Source organism: Astyanax mexicanus, chromosome 8 (genome assembly GCF_023375975.1).
Source record: "Astyanax mexicanus isolate ESR-SI-001 chromosome 8, AstMex3_surface, whole genome shotgun sequence".
Taxonomy (NCBI): domain Eukaryota; kingdom Metazoa; phylum Chordata; class Actinopteri; order Characiformes; family Acestrorhamphidae; genus Astyanax; species Astyanax mexicanus.
Genome location: NC_064415.1, coordinates 33,223,764 through 33,246,901, shown reverse-complemented (window position 1 = coordinate 33,246,901; position 23,138 = coordinate 33,223,764). Strand labels below are relative to the sequence as shown.

At 39.7% G+C, this 23,138-nt stretch overlaps 1 protein-coding gene across 1 annotated transcript in view; it reads right to left on the bottom strand.

Moving 5' to 3' along the window:
- Nucleotides 1-18,347, bottom strand: part of malrd1 (MAM and LDL receptor class A domain containing 1) — a 153,673-nt gene extending 135,326 nt beyond the window's left edge. Inside the window, exons 1-5 of the mRNA XM_049482896.1 lie at nucleotides 17,911-18,347; nucleotides 15,497-15,631; nucleotides 14,016-14,104; nucleotides 9,765-9,938; nucleotides 3,144-3,240 (exon numbers count right to left, since the gene is read on the bottom strand). Of these exons, the coding sequence (XP_049338853.1) occupies nucleotides 3,144-3,240; nucleotides 9,765-9,938; nucleotides 14,016-14,104; nucleotides 15,497-15,631; nucleotides 17,911-18,076 (661 nt within the window). The 5' untranslated portion in view covers nucleotides 18,077-18,347. The remainder of the gene's footprint in view (nucleotides 1-3,143; nucleotides 3,241-9,764; nucleotides 9,939-14,015; nucleotides 14,105-15,496; nucleotides 15,632-17,910) is intronic.
- Between the last annotated feature and the right edge of the window lie 4,791 nt (nucleotides 18,348-23,138).

Genomic DNA, 23,138 nt, shown 5'->3' with positions numbered 1-23,138 from the left:
AAATGGTTTCTTCCGTGCATGCCTCCCAAACAGCTTGTTGGCATGTAGATAGCGCCTGATGGTTGTTTTGGAGACTTTGTGACCCCAAGAAGCTACCATTTGTTGCAATTCTGTAACAGTGAGCTTTGGAGAACTTTTTATTTCTCTTATCATCCTCCTCACTGTGCGTGGTGGCAAAATAAACTTGCGTCCTCGTCCAGGCTTGTTTACCACTGTTCCAGTTGTTTTAAACTTCTTAATAATTCCTCTGACAGTAGATATGGACAGGTGTAGGCGAGTAGCGATTTTCTTGTAGCCATTGCCTGACTTGTGAAGGTCAACACACATCTGCCTCACTTGAATGGTATTTTCCTTTGTCTTTCCCATGTTGAAGATAAATGGCCTCTGTGTCACGTCATATTTATACCCCAGGGAAACAGGAAGTTGTGAATTACTAATTAAATGTTCCTACATACTCTGATCAACTTCGTAAACTACTGTAGAAGTGACAGAAATACTTTTATTAAATTTATTTCCTAAGAATTATTAGGGGTGCCAATAATTGTGGAACTGGTGATTTTATGAAGAATAATTATTTCTTAGTCAGGGATTTTATTTCCCCCTTAAAATTTACTTGAGTTAAAGGTTGGACTTTACTCTTTTTTTCCATCGTGGTCCTATATTATTTTGAACAAAACTCAATTTATGAGAAGCTAAAGAACACATCTTAACCAGGGGTGCCAATAATTATGGAGGGCACTGTATATTGATAAGTGGGAGATTGATCATGCTAATGGACATTTAGTTCAATTAAAATAATAATAAAGTAGAAATAGAGGTCCAGAATAAGCCATTCCATTACAAATATGTGTTAAGACAATAGATATAGTGAGAGTATATTCATTTATAGGCCTTATTTTGTTATTTTGTTTATGCATTTTGGTCATACTTACAGTTTTCAGATTATTAAACAGACTTCAATATAAGATTTTTCGAATGATGATTTCATCTGTTAAGGGAAAAAAACTATCCCAACCAATCTAGCCCTTTTTAAAAAATAAATTTGTGATTAATCACAATTTTTGGAAAGCTGAGTTAAATTTCACTACTAACCACAACTAGGCTGATTACTGCCAGACCTAAAGAATCAAGAAATCACTTCAGAACCTGTTTGACAACAAAAGATATCAAAAAGCATTACATTACATTACATTACATTACATTACATTTGGCAGACGCTTTTGTCCAAAGCGACTTACAATAGTCAAGTACAATGTAAAATAAGTTTAAAGGAAAAACATCTTTGGATAGGGATAAAAGGAGGACAAAGGGGAATAATAGGATAGAGGAGTGAAGGAGGGGAAGAAGGAAATGAGGTTAGAAGTAGTTAGTGTGTTAGAGGTGTTAGGAGAGTAAGTGCTCTTTGAAGAGCTCTGTCTTCAGGAGTTTCTTAAAGATAGCGAGAGATTCTCCTGATCTGGTAGTGGAAGGTAGTTTGTTCCACCATTGGGGAACTCTGTATGAGAACAGTCTGGATTGCTTTGTGTGAATGTTTGGCAAAGCGAGGCGACGTTCACTGGAGGAGTGCAGCGGCCGGGAGGTAGCGTAAGCCTTCAGGAGCGAGTGCAGGTAGGAAGGAGCCTGTTCTGTCATCACCTTGTAGGCAATTGTAAGAGCTTTGAATTTGATGCGAGCATCAACTGGTAGCCAATGGAGCTCAATGAGCAGCGGGGTGACATGTGCCCGTTTTGGCTGGTTGAAGACCAGACGTGCTGCTGCGTTCTGGATCATCTGGAGTGGTTTTACTACACAGGCCGGGAGGCCAGTTAGCAGGGCATTGCAATAGTCGAGGCGTGAGATGACGACCGCTTGCACCAGGAGTTGGGTGGCCTGTTGCGTCAGGAACGGTCTAATTTTTCGGATGTTATAGAGCGCAAAGCGGCAGGACCGAGCAACTGAGGCCACATGAAGCAGCATATTATCTGAAGAAATAAAAAAAAAACTGATGATAAAAAAGATGAGAAAAAAGTAATTAAACATCTATCAGTCTGGAAAAAGGTTACAAAGTAATTTCTAAGGAGATCACAGTGAGAGCTATTATTCACAAATGGAGAAAACGTGAAACAATGATGAACCTTCCCAGGAGTGGCTGACCGACCAAAATTACTCCAAAAGGGCATGGACAACTCATGCAGGATAACTGCAGGTTTCACATTTGCCAAAAAAACTCTTGATGATCTCCGGGACTTTGGGTAAATATTTCTTGACATCTGACATAAAACTAACACATAATTTCAGAAAACGAACATCATACTGAACACTCTAAAAAACAGAGGTACGAAAGGAGTACTTTTTTGTACTCAAAGGTACACTGTTCATAATTGTACCCTCATGGTACAATATTGGTCTTTACAGGGTCAGGTTTGTTCCCTCTGAAGTACAAAGTCATTAACAGCAATAAGTACAAATTTGTACCATTTAACCAGCCAAAAGGTACATTCAGTATTTTGAATCACTGTACTAATAAACAATATATATTTTATTTACACGTTTTTTTAGTTGAGAGCCAGACAATTTTGCACCATGAATGTTCTTGACACATATTTAGTTGATGATAATGTTTATAATCTTTATAATCTTTACTGGCACAAAAACATGGGTACAAAAAAGGACTTTCACTGAAAGGTACTTTTTTGTACCTCAATATAAGGTACAGCCCCAGCGACAAGCTTTGTACTCTTTTAGGTACAAAGCTGTACTTACTTTTCTAAGTGTGAACGTAAAACCTGGTGGTGGTAGTGTGATGATCTGGAGCTGCTTTGCTGCTTCAGGATGGAATCGGGAATTCTGCTGTGTACCAGAAGGAGAATATCCGACTATCTGTTTGTGACCTCAAGCTCAGGTGTACTGATTAAAAATCTGATTAAGATGCTGTGGCACAGGACGTTTATGCTTGAAAACCGTCTAATGTGGCTGAATTAAAGAGATGTGAAAGACTTGTTCCAGTTATCGATTAAGCTTGATTGCAGTTGTTGCTGCTACGGGTGGCAGAACCAAGTTATTAGGTTTAGGGGGCACAGGGCCTTTGTCTGAAGTTAAAGTTAGTTTGATAATCAGAAAAATATCAGTATGACAAAAAATGTGTGTGTGTGTGTGTGTCTTACCTGCATTTAGTACACAGCCTTGGCTGAAGGACAGGTCATCAAATGCAATAACCTCACCAGGATCAGTGCTGTGAAAGATCAGTCCACGGATCACCACCTGTGGATATATAGGAGTACAATAGTATTACATTATTTCATACACATGAATTACATTTTTGTTAACATAAACTATGATGCTGTGTTGATGATGCATCCTAATCGCTCTGATGCCGTCACTCTTCGCTCTGATGCCGTCCAGCAGAAAATACAGGAGCATCCATGCCTCCACTACCAGACTCTGCAACAGCTTCATCCACCAGGCAGTCAGACTCCTCAACACACAGAGACAGAGCTGAACCCCACCCCACTCACCACACACCCACCACACTCACTGAGAACTGAACTGAACCCCCCCCCGACCACCTTTTTACACACACGAAGACTGTACTTCACACACACACACAGACTGTTATGTCTCTATTCCTATCAGCAATAGTTGCTGCTACTCTCAAAAACTATAAACTCTCTACCTCAGTAACTGCTGTGATTATATATGTTCTATATGTTTCTGTATGTTACACATCTCTGCACCTTATCCTCACTATACACTTTATTATACCGTATCGGTACTGCACTGTCCTGTCTTTTAAATTGTCTCTTCTTTTGTATTTATTGTATTTATTGTATTTATTGTAGTGTAATTCGAACAATTATACAGAAAATAGCATGTGTTGCCTCATAGGGTTCTACTAAAGGAGGACTGTATTTTTTGGACAGTAAGGCACATTTAAATTCCTTAAATTTTACCAAAAATCAACAGTCAGGTATTAAGGAGCAGTGAAGCCAAAGTATGAAGTACAGCATTATAAGGGTGAGTTTTCATTGAAGTTTCTTCAGCGCTAAGGCTGGGTGCAGCAGCATTAGCATTAGCCGATAACCGCAGCGCTAGGTTTTTTGCTGTTCAGAGGTGAGTATATTTTACTGTAGTCTGCGTGTTTACAGTGTTAAAAGAAGCTACGTGGGTGTGATGATGTCAGGGCACCTACTCAAGAGACATTTTATGTATATTTCATTTTGTTTTTTTTGTTTTTTTTGGGGGGTTTGGTGCTTCAGTGGTCACAAACATAAACATAAACAAGGGGGATTCTTACCTGGTTCCAGACTGTTTTTACATCTCTACATCACCTCTCTCTGGTAACCTACTGACCACTTGTCCTCACACTACCACAGTGGGACAAACTGCTAGCTGATAGCGCCCTGGGTTATTGGAACACTCAGGGTTCCTCAGTCTAGCATTATCGAACGCCATTTACGCCCCGCTAGTGCTACGGTTAGTGACTAATGCTAATGCTGCTGCACCCAGCCTTAGTGCTGGAGAAACTTCACTGAAAACTCACCCTTAGTCAAAATATTGGAAATCTACGCTTACTGTAAATAAAGGAAAGCGCTTCACTGACCCAAATTGACCCAAAAGTTTTTTTAGGAGAAAATCTGTGTAGATTAACATCCAGCTATTGTTTGAAGTGTTTTGTTTACTTAGGAGCTTCAGCTTTCCCATTAGAAGTTAAACATGGTGAAACCCTTGCTCACTTCAAATGTAGGCATCCTTAGTAGTGTCACTTAATGGAAAGAAAGGCATGCAAATTGTGATCTTTTCAGTATAATTTGTTCATTTAACTAAATCATCTGAACACCAGAAGTACTTATTTTAATAGCCAATTCTGCCAAATATTTGGTTCATCCCTAGTACAAACAGCATCACAACCTATTAAAGAACACAAGTCCCAATCTGATCACTAATCAAATGTAAACGCCCATCATAACACATGCCTCTGTGTATCAGGCTCAGATCTTAGCAGATCTCACTACTCAAAGTCCATCAGCTGATGTTTCCAGCAATGCAGTTTATGAGTGTGAATGATAATACTGGACTGATAAAGGCTCAATGTGTTTCATTTCACTGCTTTTAAATAACAGCAGTGCACAGGCCCAAATCACCGCAGCAATAACATCAGTACTGAAGCGCTCTGTAAACTGCGGAATGAGCCGCAGCAAGTGCCCACGCAGCAAAGTGCCTCATTCCCATCACCACAAGGTTGCAGGTTTAATGATACATTTAATGATGCACAAAAGAAATAAGACTTAATGAAGATGAGACTGGCTGTACAGGATTGCGTCCTTCTGTAAGGCATGCCCTGTAAATACAGCTAGTTCAAACGTTCACACCGAAAAAAAGTGTCAGAACATTTTAGAACTTTTTAGAATATCAAGTGCAATTGTTCCATGATTATACTGTACAGAAGTTCTTTACAGCAAGTTTATTCAACATATTATACAACCCAGAAAAAAAACAGAATCATTTCCTAAATAGTTTTCCATTAGAACAGTTGCCTAATGAAAGCTAATAAAGTAAAAAAAATAAGTTAGGTCCCCCACTGTCACATCTGGCGCTTCTGTTCCTTCCACACTGAGCTCCAATGGAGGTTTGCAGTCTAACAACTACACTACCCAGAACGCACCACCAGCTGACATCACACACACACCCACTCACGTGACACCTCACCTGCTTCCTCCAGGAAGTCCGGAGTATTGATTACCTGCCCTATTTAAGGACACTGCACGCACACACCTGAGCCGCGTATTGCCTGGTTTCGCCAACTTTACAAAGCGTTATATTCTGTGATTGTTTTCCGTGTATGACCTTGCTTTTTGTTCTCGACTTCGATTTTTGCCTCTGCCTTCACTGTGGATTATCTTGTGTATTACCTGGACTGTTTACGTTTCTGATTTCTGGATTATCTCTGATACTGGCTACTTCGTGTATGAACTCTGGACTGTCTCCTGACTCTGGTATGGTCTTTGCCTCCAGGTACCTGTTTGCTGGCGTAATCTGTTTTCTAACCCTGTATTTTTAATAAAATCTCAAAACTGGTTCCACGAGTGTCTGTATTCCGTCCCCACCATGACACCCACTAATCCCAAAGGAGAAATAAAAATGCAGACCAAGCAAAATGACAGTTGCAAGAAAAAGTATGTGAACCCTTTGGGATTACTTGTATTTCTGCATAAATTAATCATTAAATGTAATCTGATCTTTATCCAAGTCACAACAATAGACAAACACAGCCTGTTTAAACTAATACCACACAGAACATTATATGTTAGCATGGTTTTATTGAACATAACATGTTAAAATGTTACAGTGCAGGGAGGAAAAGTATGTGAAGCTTTGGATTTAACAACTGGTTGATCATCCTTTTGGCAGCAATAACCTCAACCAAACATTTCCTGTAGTTGCAGATCAGACCTGCACAACAGTCAGGAGGAATTTTGGACCATTTCTCTTCACAAAACTGTTTCAGTTCAGCTACAATATTCTTGGGATATCTGGGGTGAATCGCTCTCTTGAGGTCATGATGCCACAGCATCTCAGTTGGATTGAGGTCAGGACTCTCCAGAAGGCGTATTTTCCTCTGTTGAAGCCATTTGGTTGTTGATTTACTTCCATGTTTTAGGTCGTTGTTCTGTTGCATCTTCCATCCAGCTTCAGTTGATGGCAATCCGTCCAGAACCTGAGGCAGCAAAGCAGCTCCAAACCATGATGCCCCCTCCACCATGTTTCACAGCTGGGATGAGGTTTTGATGATTGTGTGCTGTGCCTTTTTTCTCCACACATAGCATTGTGTGTTCCTTCCAAACAAATCAATTTTGGTTTCATCAGTCCACAGTAAATTTAGCCAGTAGTGCTGTGGAACATCCAGGTGCTCTTTTGCAAACTTCAAACTTGCAGCAATGTTTTTTTTGGACAGCAGTGGCTTCCATTTGTCAACACAAATAAGTCCTTAGCTGACACTCTAGGATTCTTCCTCACCTCATTGATCATTTTGCACTGTGCTCTTGCAGTCATCTTTACAGGACGAACACACCTAGGGAGAGTAGCAAGAGTGCTGAACTTTCTCCATTTGTAGACCTTCTGTCTTACCGTGGACACATGAACAACCTTTTCCAGCTTCATACTAGTCAACAATTCTTGAACTTAGGTCTTCTGAGAGCTCTTTTGTGCGAGGCATGATTCACATCAAGCAATGCTTTTTAAGAACAGCAAACTCTAAACTGGTGTGTGTTTTTTTATAGGGCAGATTTAACCAACACATCCAATCTCATCACTGTCATTAGCCTAGGGGTTCACATGCTTTTTCCACCCTGCACTGTGAATGTTATCATGTTGTGTTTAGGAAAACCATGCAAACACATAATTTTTTGTGTGGTATTAGTTTAAGCAGACTGTGTTTGTCTATTGTTGTGACTTAGAGGAAGATCAGAACACATTTAATGACCAATTTATGCAGAAATCCAAGTAATCCCAAAGAGTTCAGATACTTTTTTCCAACTGTAAATGCTGCATTTCATTAGTTTGTTTAGTGTGAGAGGATTTGTTCTTTTCTTGCCATATATATATATATATATATATATATATATATATATATATATAAACATCTTTTCAATATGATTGTAACCAACCAAATTTACTGAACACAAACTCAAAATTATCCTGGAAAAGAATTAAAAACTACAATTGGATTTAATAGATAGTTAAGTAAAAAAATAAGTTAAACAATAAGAGGATCAAGTACAATGCATCTGGTTGATAGGACACATTACTATTATTTGTCATTAATGTAATTTTCTGTTATAAATTAGCTTAGTAAATAATTTTCAAAAACAAACGATACAAGATTTGAGTGCCTTAGATCTCTGCAGAGTTCACCTTTATCTGGAGCTCTGAGTTTTTTTTTTTTTTTAGTAGTGCACAGACAGACAGCATATGGGTTCATGAAAGCGGTGAGGTGAGTCATTTTGGAATGGAAGAGAGAAAAACTGCAGGAAATGAAAGGAAGGACACAATCCAATCAGTAGGGCAGAAGGTGAAGCAAGAGAAGAAGAGACATGAAAGAGGATTGGACTGCGTCCAGGCCTGCAGATTGACCATTGACTGAGTGAGGGCCATCTGTACATGCTTTCTCTGCTTTCTCCCTCATTCAGCACGCACTGAGCACTATTAATACTTTACAGAAGGTTACATTTATTATTTATTTTTTCAGCAGTTTAAAAAAAAGCAATTTAGAATAAAACAAAGATAAAAAAAGATAATAGAATCTTCTGTATTATTACAGTACCAGCCAAATGTTTGGACACACCTTTAATTCAGAGGTTTTTCATTATTTTTAAGTGAATGTTTTGCATTGTAGATTAATAATAAAAATCATCCTCACTATGAGGAAAAACATATGTAACTACTAGGTATACAAAAAGGTGTCACCAAATCAGAATTTGTTTTATATTTTAGATTTTTCAAAGTAGCCCCTCTTGTTTAGACAGAGACAGTTTTATGAGGTAGAGTCACCCGGAATCACAGCTTTAATTTAACAGCTGAGTTAATGCCTTGAGTTAATGACTTGAATTTCATGCACCTTTAATGTATTTATCAGCATAATTTGTAAAGTTGTGAAGAGGTAGAGTTGGTATGCAGTTAATAGCCCTATTTGACTAATGTTATAATACTGTTCTATACTGAGTATAGAAAAAAATACATTCCGAGAACTTTTAAGAAAGTATTCTCAAATGCAGTCGCAAAGACCACAAAAATGGTGTGATGAAACTGGCACTCATCAGGATCATCCCAGAAAAGGAAGACCAAGAGTTACCTCTGTTGCACAGGATAAGTTTATCAGAGTTACCAGCCTGAGAAAACGCAAGTTAACAGCACCCAAGATAAGAGCACTGAAATGCTTATTAATATATTAGTTTGTTTTACACTTTTAAGTTTCTACATAATTCCTTATGTGTTCCTTCACAGTCTGGATGATTTCAGTATTAATTCTCAATGTAAAAAAAATCGATTGAGAAGGTGTGTCCACGCTTTTGACTGTTACTGTATGTCATCTTCTGTCAGCAAACTACATTCATTGTCAAAGAAAAAATATTATGGATTATGGGCAATTGATTATTGAACGAGCATTGTCCTGTTGGAATGGCACGCTGAATTGTGCTTTCAGAAAAGGTAAGGCCACTGAAAGTGATCTGGCATCATAAAAAAATTGCACCCCACACTTTCTCAGTCACATGACATTGCGTCCAGTAGCTCCTCCATTTCCACTCGCTATTGTGTTTTACGTGAATCTCCATGGAAAGGAGCACCTAAAGTGAAGCCGTCCAGATAGGGCTAAAGATGCTAAGTATGGGCTATGGTCCTTTTTTTTAATGCCTACCAATTATGTATGTTCTCTTGGCTCTGCTCACCATAACACTGTCTAATTAACCCCAGTGTATAAAAGGTGGATGTGGACAAAACAGAACTGTTTTAAATCCAGTTGCAGCAAAGACTTGAACCAAAAGGAACAAATAAAGTTTAAGATTAACTTTAATTCAGTTCAATCACTCCAGAGCTGCCTTTAAATACGAACGTGAACTAAAAGCAATACACAGGCATGAGTAACCAGCACACTTGTGCTCCATAAGACTGTAAGTGTTTGTAGATAGAAAGAAGCAATTCTATTCTTCTGGAAATGAGAGCCTCCACTGATCTCATTTTATGATAAATGTGATTTGATGATACGCAGAGACTAAAGCACACACTCCTACCCGAAACTCCTGGCTGTGTCTGAAAGTCACTGATGATCTTATCCAAGGGGTTTTGAGTGGGTCAGCATTTGGTTTGGTCTCAGTCCAGATTTGCAGATCCTCTCCTGAAAGCAGATCTTCAGTCAGAAGCTGCAGAGCTCCGTCCAGCAGCCCTATGTGATGGTAGAATGTTATCTGTGGAGGAAAGGAAGATGTAAACTATACAGTGATGGCATAGTTACTTTGAAAAAGTAATCTGATTATTGATCACCCCTTTAAAAAGTAGCTTGGTCACTTCATGGATTACTGTGGCGCGCTTTCTCTACTTAGAGGTGAGTGTTATTGGCCTGTAGCCTGCTGCTAACCCCCGACAGCATTGCTGGAGCAGTATTAGCATTAGCCACTAACCATGCTAAGCACTAGCACTTTTGCTAGCTCTCTTAGGGAAGAGGGAAGTGTAAGGGTTACAGGGCCCTTTAACAATTTATATTACAATATCTACAATAACACCATACTTTAATATGCACTAACTTGTTTGTGTTTTGACCAGAGACTGTAAAAAAAGATGGACGCCGTGTCGCCGTTCCAATTCATTCAATGAAAATGAAGAAAAAACCTTCTGCCATGTTGGCGATCCTGATACCCGAGTCTGCGCAGTAGAGACCAGAGGAGGGAGAAAAACTGTGGAGAGACATCCTACTCATTTAAATAAACCCGCCCCTGAGGGCTGCCTCGCGGTCACAGGCTGCAGAGCGGAGCGGAGCGGAGCTGACGGTCTGTTATTGGTCCCAACCATAACCAGCCCTTTTACAATAACCACACCTTTTTAAATAGAGCTGAATAACTTCTTAAAAAACGAATTCTGTGCGGATTTAAAAGATTGACAATATAAGCAGAGGTTACACTAGCTGTTGGATTTAAATAATGGAGGTAGAATTACAGTATATCAGAAAAAAATGTGATTGAAAGTTATCTGTTTTGCCATTAAAACCTATGGGGATGAGTGGGGTTACACAGCTTTCTGAAACCTGAACAGCAGGGGGCGCCCGACCTGTGGTGGCTTCACTTTTGAGAGACAATGCTCTGTCCAGCTATACACAGTCTGTGGTTTTGTGGTTTCTGTGGATTTAGCACAAACTAACACTAATGTGTGATAAATGCTCAGCACAACCATGGCATGACCAGCAACAGCTTGTTTGCAAAAAAGTGTCAGAGCCCTTAAACGTCTCATTCTGAAAGAGACTGAAAGTGGAAAGAATAACGCTGGTAAGATCTCTTTATTTCTTTATGTGAGACTGATTTTGGGCAAAGAACTTCATAAACATGTTTTGTATAGCTCTTAAACCTATTCATTTTTTTTAATTCTAATATCAGTGATTAGAAATTCCATTTACATGCTTTAACATGAACATTGAACACAATTAAATAAACGCATTAGTGATGAGTGCACATAGGTGTGTAGATACATCTGGGGATGCACTGGGACACATCATCAGTGATGTTTCCTGAGATCCTTAGGTGTTTCGGGTCTCACAACATCAGACACCCTCCCTCAGGCGACCCAGTCAGAGCTGAACAGACCCCGACTTGTGTCCCAGCAGCTTTGGCCCACGTTTCGGACCTTTTGATCCAAATCCACCTTGAGGCTCTCTCTGCAGCCTCTGTAGTGGACTTGATAGCTCTCCTTTTTGCAGCTCCTGTGACGCCAAGGTGGGTATAGGTCTTGCATAGGGAGCGGGCTGCGAAGCCTCGACATCCCACCTCTATTGGCACACAGTGGGCTTTCCAGCCTTTCCTTCGACATTCCTCTACCAGCTCTTGTTACTTAAGTCGCTTGCGTTCATTAGCCTCTTCCATGCGGTCCTCCCAGGGGACCGTTAACTCCAGTAAGAGTACCTGCTTGGATGAGAGAGATATAAGCACCAGGTCTGGTCTTAAAGAAGTTGATGTCACATACTCTGGGAACTTGCCTACCCAAGTCCACTCTCATTTCCCAGTCTGATGCAGATGAAATTAGGCTGGCTGGTGATGTCTGCTGTACTCGTGGCTGTTCTCCAGCTTTTAAGAAGGATACTGACCTCTGACTGTGGGTGTGCTTGTTGTTGGCAACTGCAGTGGAAATGGTCTCAGCCACTGCCCTCAATACCTGGTCATGACGCCAGCGATAGCGGCCTCCACTGAGGGCTGCTGGGCAGCTGCTAAGGATATGTTCCAGTGTGCCCCTTCCTGGGCAGAGAGGACATGTGGGTAGGTCACTCTTTCCCCAGGTGTGCAGGTTGGCTGGGCTGGGTAGCACGTCATACACAGCTTGGACCATGAACTTGATGCGCTGTGGTTCTGCCTTCCAGATTTCATTCCAGGTCAGCTTCCTTTCCAGCGCTCCTTCCCACCTTGTCGATGCTCCCTGCTGCTGCATGCTCACCATCTTGCTGGTCCTCGTTTCTTCAACCCCTGCCCGCACCTCCTCCAGGACAAGATGGCGTCTGTCCTTTCCCTGGGCCAGATCGCAGCGTGGCTGAGGGATGAACCCCAGTCCTGTTCGTCCAAAGGCCACCGTGCCCAACAGAGCCCTGTGTCTTAGCCGGGACTCTGCCAGCTCCAGCTCCTCTTGAACCTTAAACTTCCTGCCTGTCTTTACCACTATGCCTGCTGCTGCAACTCTGGTATCACTGGAATCTTGACAGGCTAGTGCCTCTCTCGTGCGAGAGACTCTGAATTCCTCCTCCAGGCTGCTGAAAGGAAGCTGTAGTTTGTTGCTTTTTCCATACAGTGCTGCACTTGTAAGACTTCGTGGTAGGCCCAGCCATCTTCGGAGATAGGAGCTGATCTTTCTTTCCATGGTCTCCACAGTGGACGTGGTCACCTCGTACACCAGCAAAGGCCAGAGGATACGGGGCAAAATACCATGTTGGTATAGCCATGCCTTGAACTTTCCGGGAAGGCCGGACTTGTCCACGGTGGACAACCAGGCTTCGAGCTTCTTGATGGTGGATTGGACTGATGCTGTGTCTCTGAGGCTACAGTTAAAAACCTTGCCCAGGCTTGTGACTGGTTTTTCAGTGATAGATGGTATTACCACACCATTCACGGAGAAGCGGAACTTGTCCACCACTTTCCCCCTCTTCAGGACCATGGACCTGGACTTTGAGGGTTTAAAACTCATCCTTGCCCAACTGATGAGCTTTTCCAGGCCCTGAAGGATCCACCGGCATCCAGGCACAGATGTAGTGGTGACCGTCAGGTCATCCATAAAGGCTCGGATGGGGGGCTGTCGAACTCCAGACTTGGACAGGGGGCCTCTGCACTCTGTCTCAGCTGCCTTCACCAACATACTCATGGCAAGGGCGAACAGGATGACTGAGATTGTACAGCCTGTAATAATCCCTTTCTCTAGCCTATGCCAGTTGGATGTTATGCTCCCTGAAGTCACTCTCAGCCTGAAGTTCCCATAGTAGTTCAGAATGAGGTCCTTGATCTTATGGGGTATGTGGTATTGGTTCAGAGTGATTTCTACTAGCTTGTGGGGGACTGACCCATATGCATTAGCTAGGTCCAGCCAAAGCACTGACAGGTCTCCATTCCCTTCACGAGCCTCTCTGATTAGCTGGGTGACCACTCCAGTGTGCTCCAGGCAGCCAGGGACTCCAGGAATGCCACCCTTCTGTACTGAAGTGTCAATGTATTTGTTCTTGAGGATGAAGTCTGTCGTCCTTCTGGCAAGAACCCTAAAGAAGATCTTTCCCTCCACGCTGAGAAGTGAGATGGATCGGAACTGCTCCAGCCTGGTTGAGTTCTCCTCCTTGGGTATCCAGACACCTTCCGCCTGCCTCCACTGATCTGAGATGGTCCCCCTCCTCCAAATCACTCGCAGCAACTTCCAAAGGTTTCTGAGGAGGTTTGGACAGCGTTTGTACACCTTGTAGGGTACTCGACTGGGTCCTGGAGCAGAGCTGGATCTGGCTGCTCTTGTCACCTCCTGTACCTCCTGTGTTAAACTCTATTATTGGGGCCGGGACATCCAAGAGGGCTCTCTGTGGTCCAAGCCCTTGCTCTCTGTCCGGGTCACTGAGGGTGAGTTACTTTGAGAAACATTCTACAATGAAGTCAAAAAGTGTAACAGGTTTCATGGGCAGCGGTCCTGGAGTTGTGCTGTATAAAGACATTCATGTGTATTCACTGAATTTGACTCAATGAAACATTTTTAATAACTAATAACTAATTAGTAACTAATAGCAAGAAGTGTCTGCATTGGAAGAGCATGAGTCAAATTACCCTGCAGGATTCTGAAGGCAGAAAGAATGGACTGGAGATTTCTGCAGTAGCCGCCTCTCCATTGTCAGAGTGCAGATACAGGTAGTGTCCTAAACAGAGAAAATTTAACTTTGTCACACTTTTACTATGTTCATTAATACAACACAAACAACAAACAAAACTTATGTTTCTTCACTGTCACACAAAAACTTTGTTTCTCTAAAATGAAAAGATAAACTTTCTTTACTTTTAAGAGAAGTAATTGTAAAGAGTTTTTATTTAGAGTAATTTTGGAGTATTTTGTCACACCATGGCCTGTGCCTGTCTTGTGTTTTTTCCTTTTTTGGTCCCATGTGCTCCTGTCCTCTGTTTTCCTGTATTGTGTTCTTAGCACCTGACCTTGTTTTGTTATTGTCCTGTCTTTGTCCTAGCCCCACCTGTCTCATTTGTAACCCTGCCCCCTCGTTACTTCCCCAGGTGTCCCTTGTCTGTGCCTGTGTATAACTGCCCCATGTATTGCTTTCATCTCTGTTGTACTTTTAGTTTGATCCTGTCATTATTTTACCCTGTTTATTGTGGGATTGCAGGTAGTTTGAGCCTCAGTGCTGCTGTATTGTATAAAATTCAGGTTAGGCTTTTTTAGTTTGTTTATTTTTGCTTTGATAGACCTTGTTAGTCATTTGTTTGTTTGTTTTATAGTCTTTGTTTTTTTAAGCTCAATGTTTGTTTATTTGTCCCAGTTTTGTTCTTAATTTTTGTTTTGTAATGGCTACTAATAAAAGGACGGACTTAAATTTGCATCCTGCCTCTGAAATGTTACAGTCTGTCTAGTTCCAAAAACATTTAGCACAATGTAAAGAACCAGATTTTAATTATGTATTAAATAAGATAAAAGAAAGGGTTTTGACATAATTGTTTATTGGTAGATCTCAAATGTTTTCCAATAACATCAAAGATAAGCTAGTTTAAATAGGGTTATCTTAAGATCTATCATATTAAAAACATGTATCTCTATTTTTATAGATTTCTTAGCTTATTTCATAAAACCCAAATTGTCCCTTAGACTGGTTCAAAATGTCTTGATGAATGGACAAACTGAAATTCTCCAAAATTACTTCTTATTCTTATTTTTCTCCTGTAAAGTTGCTGTTTTGGAAATGCATATGCACATTTATTGGACAGTGATTATATACAATCTGTGTAAACCCTTCTGCATTCCCTTTAAACTAATTAAGAAAGACAACTAAAGAAAGATGAAACCTTCTTAACTTTCAAAGGAAGAGTGAGTTTGTTTCAGGGTATTTGGGAGAATTTCTATTAGTCCATTTATCAAGAAATCTGACACTGACACAGTATAAGGGATGGTTTGTATATTCAAATTATGTAGTAAACTAAAAATTGAGAGACAACAATTGAGAACAAAAATGTGTTTTTCATTGTACAGCAATGATATTTTATGTAAATGAACTGAGTTTTGTAAAGAACATAAAAAAGTGTGGTACCTGTGGCATTGCCTTTGTGGTCTAAAGCTGGCCCAGGGTCAGTCAGACATGTGCCTCTGGTCCAGATTTGATCTGAGCGTGTTGTTTGAAGACCACAAAGTCCATCTTCAAAGTTACACCTCGTATAAAATTCACCTTTAAAATAAAACAAAAAAATACAGAATCATTATTAGTCAAGCAGATAAAAAAACATGATCTGAAGAAAAAGAAATATGAGGACTGATTCAGACTGATATCAGATGATTTGTCTGCTGGTGGAGAAGGCCCCTCGCTGTGTTTATTTTAATCAAATTTTAAAATTATCGATTTTAAATGTTTCTGAAATGGGAATCTGGCGTTTGGGTTACAGTATTTTTGTCTCTCTCCATTCAAACAAATTCAAGGTTGTTCTTGAATAAGCGCCCAATCATGTTACAAAGATGACTTGCATATAAGGACTAAACAGGTACCAGTCAAAAGTTTAAACACACTATAAATTAAATTTTCTGCTTTGTATATTAATACTAAAGTTATCCAAACTATGAATATTGAGTAATGTTCTAATCCATATTATGACTACTCAACTAGGTAAAATATATAGATATGTATTTAGGATAGATAAAGGTCAGGCAATCTGAAACATTTCAATAACTTTGAAAAGGACAGAGACTATTGCAAATAATGTTTGATGAATCATTAATGTTATGATGAAACTGGCTCTCATCAATACTGCCCCAGGATAGGAAGATCAAGAGCTACCTCTGTTGCCTAGAATAAGTTAATCACAGTTACCAGCCTCAGAATCCACAATTAACAGTGCATCAGATACGTGTTTTGGTTTGTTTAACACTTTTAAGTTACTACATGATCCCTTCATAGTCTGGATGATTTCAGTATTAATTTACAACCAAAGAAGATAAAAAATATAAACAGTGAATAAAAAGATATGTCCAAACTTTTGACTGGTACTGTGTGCTCCTAAAAACATATTTACGTACAAAAAAAGATAGCGCTTCCTGGAAGAGTGATTATTTTATGGGTTTGGGCATGCTATTAAAATGTAATCTCAACACTGCAAACAAACAGGCATGCTCACAATAAAAATATTTGTCTTTAATAGATCTTAACATCCAACAACAATCCGACATCAAAAACACTAATGTCTCAACTGGAATAGATTCAAACACAGTCAGGATGCTGTTTAACACACACCTCTTAGATCAAGCCAGAGTAAATATAATATCAGCCATGTTTCATCTTCTAAAAGACCCGGCTGAGACCGAGGCTACAGATGCAGTCATAAAAGCCCCGCTGTAGCTCATATCTGAGCGTGTCTGCTGAGGGCTGCTTTACGAGCACTGTTCCTGTTCAGAGCAATAAACCGCACTGTTTATATATTAAAGCTTGTTTAAAAGCATGTTTTCACTGTTAAAGGCTAAAAGAGGAAGCTATTAGAAACGATATATTGCTATAAAATATCCGTATAGTGTTTTGATGAGAATTGCAGTCTGACCTGTATGTTTTTGAACACAATTACGACGTTTAGATTAGAGATCTTTGTTTGTAGATGTTTGCAAATGAATGTAAAGTATGAAAGAGTATTTAATATCTTTTAAGCCTTACAGAGGAATTGATTCATGTCACGCCTGCACCTGTCTCTCCCGCACTCAGCTCTACCTGTGATCACCAGCCTCTGGACTACGATACCCAAAATGCACTCACGCAACCCCATAACACTGCACATGGCACTGCCTGGAAGTCAATCACCAGAGTATTGATTTCACCTGTTCCCCTCAGTATCAGTACCTTCACTCCACAGACACAGAACACTGCCTGGTTTATCCACTTTACAAAGCATTACCCTTGTCTACGTTGTCTCTCTTTCAGTTACGGACCTTGTTTTGAATTTTTAAGCCTGATTATTGCCTCTGTCATTGCCTTGCCATGCTTTAAATCTCTGGACTGTCTTTCATTTTTTGTCTTTCAGTTTAACTACTGCTACTTCTGTTTAACTTATTACAGCTTTGAGTATTATAGTAAGCCATGAATGGAGCTTGTCAACTTAAGTTGACCACACAAAATCTCTCATATTAGTTGTTCACAGTAAAGCTGAAATAATTAATAATTGATTCTGAAAGATTCATTTTTGATGCTCATGACAAGACAATAATACACTGTACAAATATTTTTTAAATTTTAAGTTTTGAAGAAAGTCATCACTAGTTGTGCCAACTAGAACTTCCAAGAATTTCACGCTAAATGTTGGTCATGACGTCAGATGACAAACATTTTATGTCAGCTTGACGTCTAATACTGTTACGTGCCTGCAGGTTAAGGTAATACATTTTTTGTATATATAAAAAACTTTTTACAGCTTCACCCACAACTTTATCACAGCTTAATCACAAGGCTACAGTCGTTGCTCTCATACTCACAGTGTTTCTCATCGCTGCTGTCTTCACAGTCTTCACTAAAGTCACACACACTCTCCTCCGACACACACTCTCCTCTCCGACACTCAAACTGGCCTGGCAGACATGTCTGACCCGAAACACACGCCACGGCATAGGCCAGGAGGGAGGCCCGTATCCAGGCTGTCATTAGGCTTTCCGACAGTAAACTGAAGACCTCATACACACACACACACTCACTCTTTTACAATCACACCCATTCACACACACATACACCTGCACTCCTGAGATCCAACTGAAATTAGGAAAAAAAAGTCCCTATAAATCTCATACAGCTTGTCCGTACTCGACCATGAATGAATTCACCAAGAAAAGCAAAAGTTATTCTCTTGGACAAACCATGAGCCATAAATGCCCTTTTATGGCTGTTACTCAATGGATATTCAGTGTGTGTGTGTATGTGTGTAGCTGGGGACTAAAGTCAACTGGCTGGAGATAAGCCCACTATAAAATCTACAGTCCAATCTGTAGCGTTTAAGGGCAGGTGCTCAGCACTAACACACACTATGGAATATCTGTGTAGCTTCTTATTACACTTTCTGTTCAATAGAACAAAATAAAAAATGGAAAATGTAGACAGAGAATTGAGCCAGCATGTTTTATGCCCCATTAGTTCCTCCTGCAGCCCCGTGCTCACTTTACAAATGTTCCCTGATGTAATTTCATTTTTCATGAATCAGTGGCTAAAGGACGACAGCTAGACACGGGGTTAACTGGTAAAGGAGCCACGCTGGTCATAGTAATGTTCATACTAATACAACAACCTTCAGAAGAGACAAGCCATGCACTGAATAATACAACAGCACATGGGTCGAGCAACGTACACTGATAAGCTATACTAGCGACTGTAGAAAAGATGGACACCGTGTCCCCATTTCCATTCATTCAATGAAAATGAAGCCAAAATCTTCCGCCAAGTTGGCGATCCTGAAACTCGCGTCTGCACAGTAGAGACCAGAGGAGGGAGAAAGACTGTGGAGAGACAGCCTACTCATTTAAATAAACCCACCCCTGAGGGCTGCCTCCACAGAGCTATACACAGTCTATGATCCCAGCCATACACAGTGTTGGGCACGTTACTTTGAAAAAGTAATTAGTTATAGTTACTCGTTACTTCTCCAAAAAAGTAACTGAGTTACTAACGGAGTTACTCCACTATAAAAGTAATTAGTTACCAGTAAAAGTAACTATAGCGTTACTTTTTATTATTCGCCCGTCAAAAAAAGGAAATCAATTATGCATTTACTATTATTATTAGAAAAATAACAAACGAAAATAAACCCAAAATGTTGACAAAAATATAATCTAACGAATTTCAAAAAAATAAAACGAAATTCTCCACACAACCAAAGAAAATTACTAAAACTTGTAATACTGAAAAAAACGGAAAAAACGGAAAAACGCGTCTGGGGATGAAATTAAACAAACCAAGCCACACTCAAAGGAAATATGTATATATATATATATATATATATATATATATATATATATATAAAAAACAAAATAATGGACAAAAACAACAATCTAATGACCGTTAAAATGGTATTAATATAACAGCTTCACCAAAAGAGAATATAGCTTAGATCGGCCCAAAAAATCCGACCCAGCCCTAGCCCGTGCACGTTCTGCCCGAGCCCGACTCAACCCGAACCATGAACTGTCATTATGAGCCCGACCCGATCCGCCCCATAAACTGTCTGTTTTCGGGCTGATTGAATGAGCGAAATATAATCAGAATTATGTTAATTAACACTGTAACATAGAAGCATAGAACTATTATTTAATTAAAATGATTTTTAAGAACAGCTACACACAGTGCTGCAAGTCAAATGCTGAGGCGTTCACGTGCGCCCAGAGCTACGTGATTCCATTTTTCATTTTTATTATAGTTTAATTTGATTTTGTTTTTATTTTTTCTGTTCAGTAAGTTTTTAGGGTGGGCTTGCTAGTTTTTATTAGTTTTTACACATCTCATCAGAGAGATCAATCTAAGAAACGTGAGAGAGAGAGAGAGCGAGAGAGAGAGATTTGCGTGTTCTGGTATAAGCTACTCACAGGTAAATGTTCTCACACACTGTATCTCCTGTTTCTCTTTCATCTGCCTGGTGCTCATATTGTAATCCCATTCATAGTTCTGCAGTTTCTCAGTGTTTTTTTGTCGTATTTTGCGGCTAGCGCGAGCGCTTTACACAAGAACTAACAGACCACGAGGTGCCGCACGCTCGGCACAACACCGCTGTACAACTCCGCTGTACAACAGCGCTTATAAATAAATTAAACACAAAAATGAGGGTATTCTATCAGTAATTTCAGTTCGTTTTAGTTAGTTTTATAAACACAAAATACCGTTCGAGATAGTTATGTTTTTTCCTTTTAATTACCGTTTTTATTAGATTCAGTTAACACAAATGTTTTTCACTTTCAGTTTTCACTATTTCGTTCGCTTTAGTGAACAATAATAATTGGTTACTTAGCAACATTGTGATTATCACACCAGAGCTTTATATAAAATAAAAATAGGAGCCTGATTTCGGGTCGGTCCTCGGGTCAGGTGGGATTCGGGCAGAGAATCTAAGCTTTAAAATAGAAAGCAGCAGCACCACAAAAACCGGAGCAGCTAAAAAGAGCTTAACGTCCTTAATTCGGAACTTGGGTTGTCCACGGCAATCACTGAATTGATTAGAGCACGCAAATCGTCACAATTGTGCCTCACTTCACCACGCCAAACCACAGGCACAGCGGCCAGAAACTCAAGTTCACCGGACAGAGGAGGGGTTAACCAGGGCAAAGCGAAGTAAAAAAAAAAAAAAGAGTTCATAGAGCGGCTAAAGTAACGTGCAGTAACGGGGTGTCGGAAATGGTAACGGCGTTATAGTTACAGCCATAGTAATTAGTTAGATTACTCGTTACTGAGAAAAAGTAACGGCGTTAGTAACGCCATTACTCCCAACACTGGCCATACAGTCATTGGTCCCACCCCGGCTAGGTGTAGCCCAGCCCTTTTCCAATAACCACACCTTTTTGAATAGAGCTGAATAACGTTTTAAAAAAAGAATTCTGTGGGGATATAAAAACATTACAATATAAGCAGAGGTTGCACTAGCTGTTGCATTTAAACAATGAAGATAGAATTACAGTATATTGAAAAAAACGTGATTGAAAGTTTTCTGTTTTGCCATTAAAACTTTTAGGAATGGGTGGGGTTTCTGCAACTGAACAGCAGGGGGCGCCCGACTTGTGGTAACTTCAGCTATACACAGTCTATGAGCTATACCATTAAAATCACCTGCCTAATATAGTGTGTAGATCCCCCCTCTTCACTTAAAACATATTAAGAAATGTCTAAATATGCTGTAAATATACTAACAGATTGATATACTTACTTAAATATATATTTAAAAGTAAATTAATATTATGCTTTCATCAAATGTTTGAAAGAAAACTTATCATAAATAAAAGGTCCATATATAGTGTATTTTTAAAAATTACTACTATGAAGTACACTTTTAGTTTAATGTAATTTAATATACTTAAAAAACCTATTTACAAATATATTTTTGTAATTTTAGAAAGTAAATACATTACTACTACTAATGAAAAAAATTAAGTACATTTGTAACACACAAAGAATTGTAGTGCAGTATATAAAAATATATTTTTATACCCAACGAAGTATACTAGAAATGCGCTACTTACAAATAACAGGACTGTACTCTACTGTACACCAGCACCACATACTTAGTGGTGAGCACCACATACTAAGGGGTGACCACCACATACTAAGTGGTAAACAACACATCGTAAGTGGTGAGCACCAGATAATGGTAGCTAGCAAGCTATAGATCGTTATAGAGGAATATTCATGAGCGTTGGAAGTGACGTAAGTATAAATAAATACACATGTAAATGTATAAATATATAAATAAATAAATGAATAAATACATTAATGTTGAAATTAATAAATATATAAATAAATGCACATATAAATAAATAAATATTATTTATATATTTATCTATTCATTTATGTGCATTTATTTATGTCAACATTTATTTATTTCAACATTTATTTATTTATACTTATGTCATTTTTGGTCCTCCGTAGTAAACACGCCTGCTTTCGTTTTTCACACTGCTAACCTGCCATGCAGTTACAGTATCCGCTCACAACTTCTCCCTCTCCCTTCTCCTAAACTGCGGTGTGCTTTCACTGCCTCCGTTTCAACAATGTAGTGAAACACATCTGGGTAGGTCACCTCTGGCAAGCGTTTTAAATCAGAGCAAATCAAAAAACTTCCGTCTTAAATCCTTAACAAAATGATCAGGAGAAGAGGTTTGATCAGTTTTTACTAATTTCTGACCAGATGTTTGCTCTGTTTTCGGGAGATTTGTGAAATATGCGCTCTCATTTTGACAGCTGCATACTTGAAAATAGCGCCACCGGAAGCGTCGAAGGAACAGACATGCGCAGTAGCTTTGTTATTGTTTTCCTCATTGAAACGGTCTATAGTCTGTCTGATTGTGGACAGACAGGTGATGCAGCGTGAGGTTTCCTGTGTGTGCTGCCGAAATAGCTCAGTTGGGAGAGTGTTAGACTGAAGATCCCTGGTTCGATCCCGGGTTTCGGCAGAACACTGAGGGTGTTCTTTGTGCTTGTTGACGTTGTGATTCTAATCAGCTTTTGACATGATAAGTTTATAAGAAGTCTTCAAGGTAAGCTTTCGATGTGGGTTCCATGTTGTAATGGTTAGCACTCTGGACTCTGAATCCAGCGATCTGAGTTCAAATCTCGGTGGAACCTTGTTTTCCTTCAAAATACAGTTAATTTGAGAAAACAGGGCAAAATAACACATCGCCTACCTAAAGATTCTGTAGAGTGTTGAAATACATCCATCGTTTTTCATGAACACTGCCTCAAATGAAGCCTTGTAAAAGAACTCTAGATCCTGTGCCGTCACTGTGTGGTAAGGAAAATGCTCTGTTTCAAAGACAAAACCACTGCAGAGAGTGGTGAAACCTAACAAGTGGTTTAGTAAATCACGTTTTTTGGAGTACACAGTATCGTTCTGTGCTCCTCGTTAGTATAGTGGACAGTATCTCCGCCTGTCACGCGGAAGACCGGGGTTCGATTCCCCGACGGGGAGAAAGTTATTATTTTTCAAAGGCAAAGCATAGCCTTCCACATAGCTTTCCAC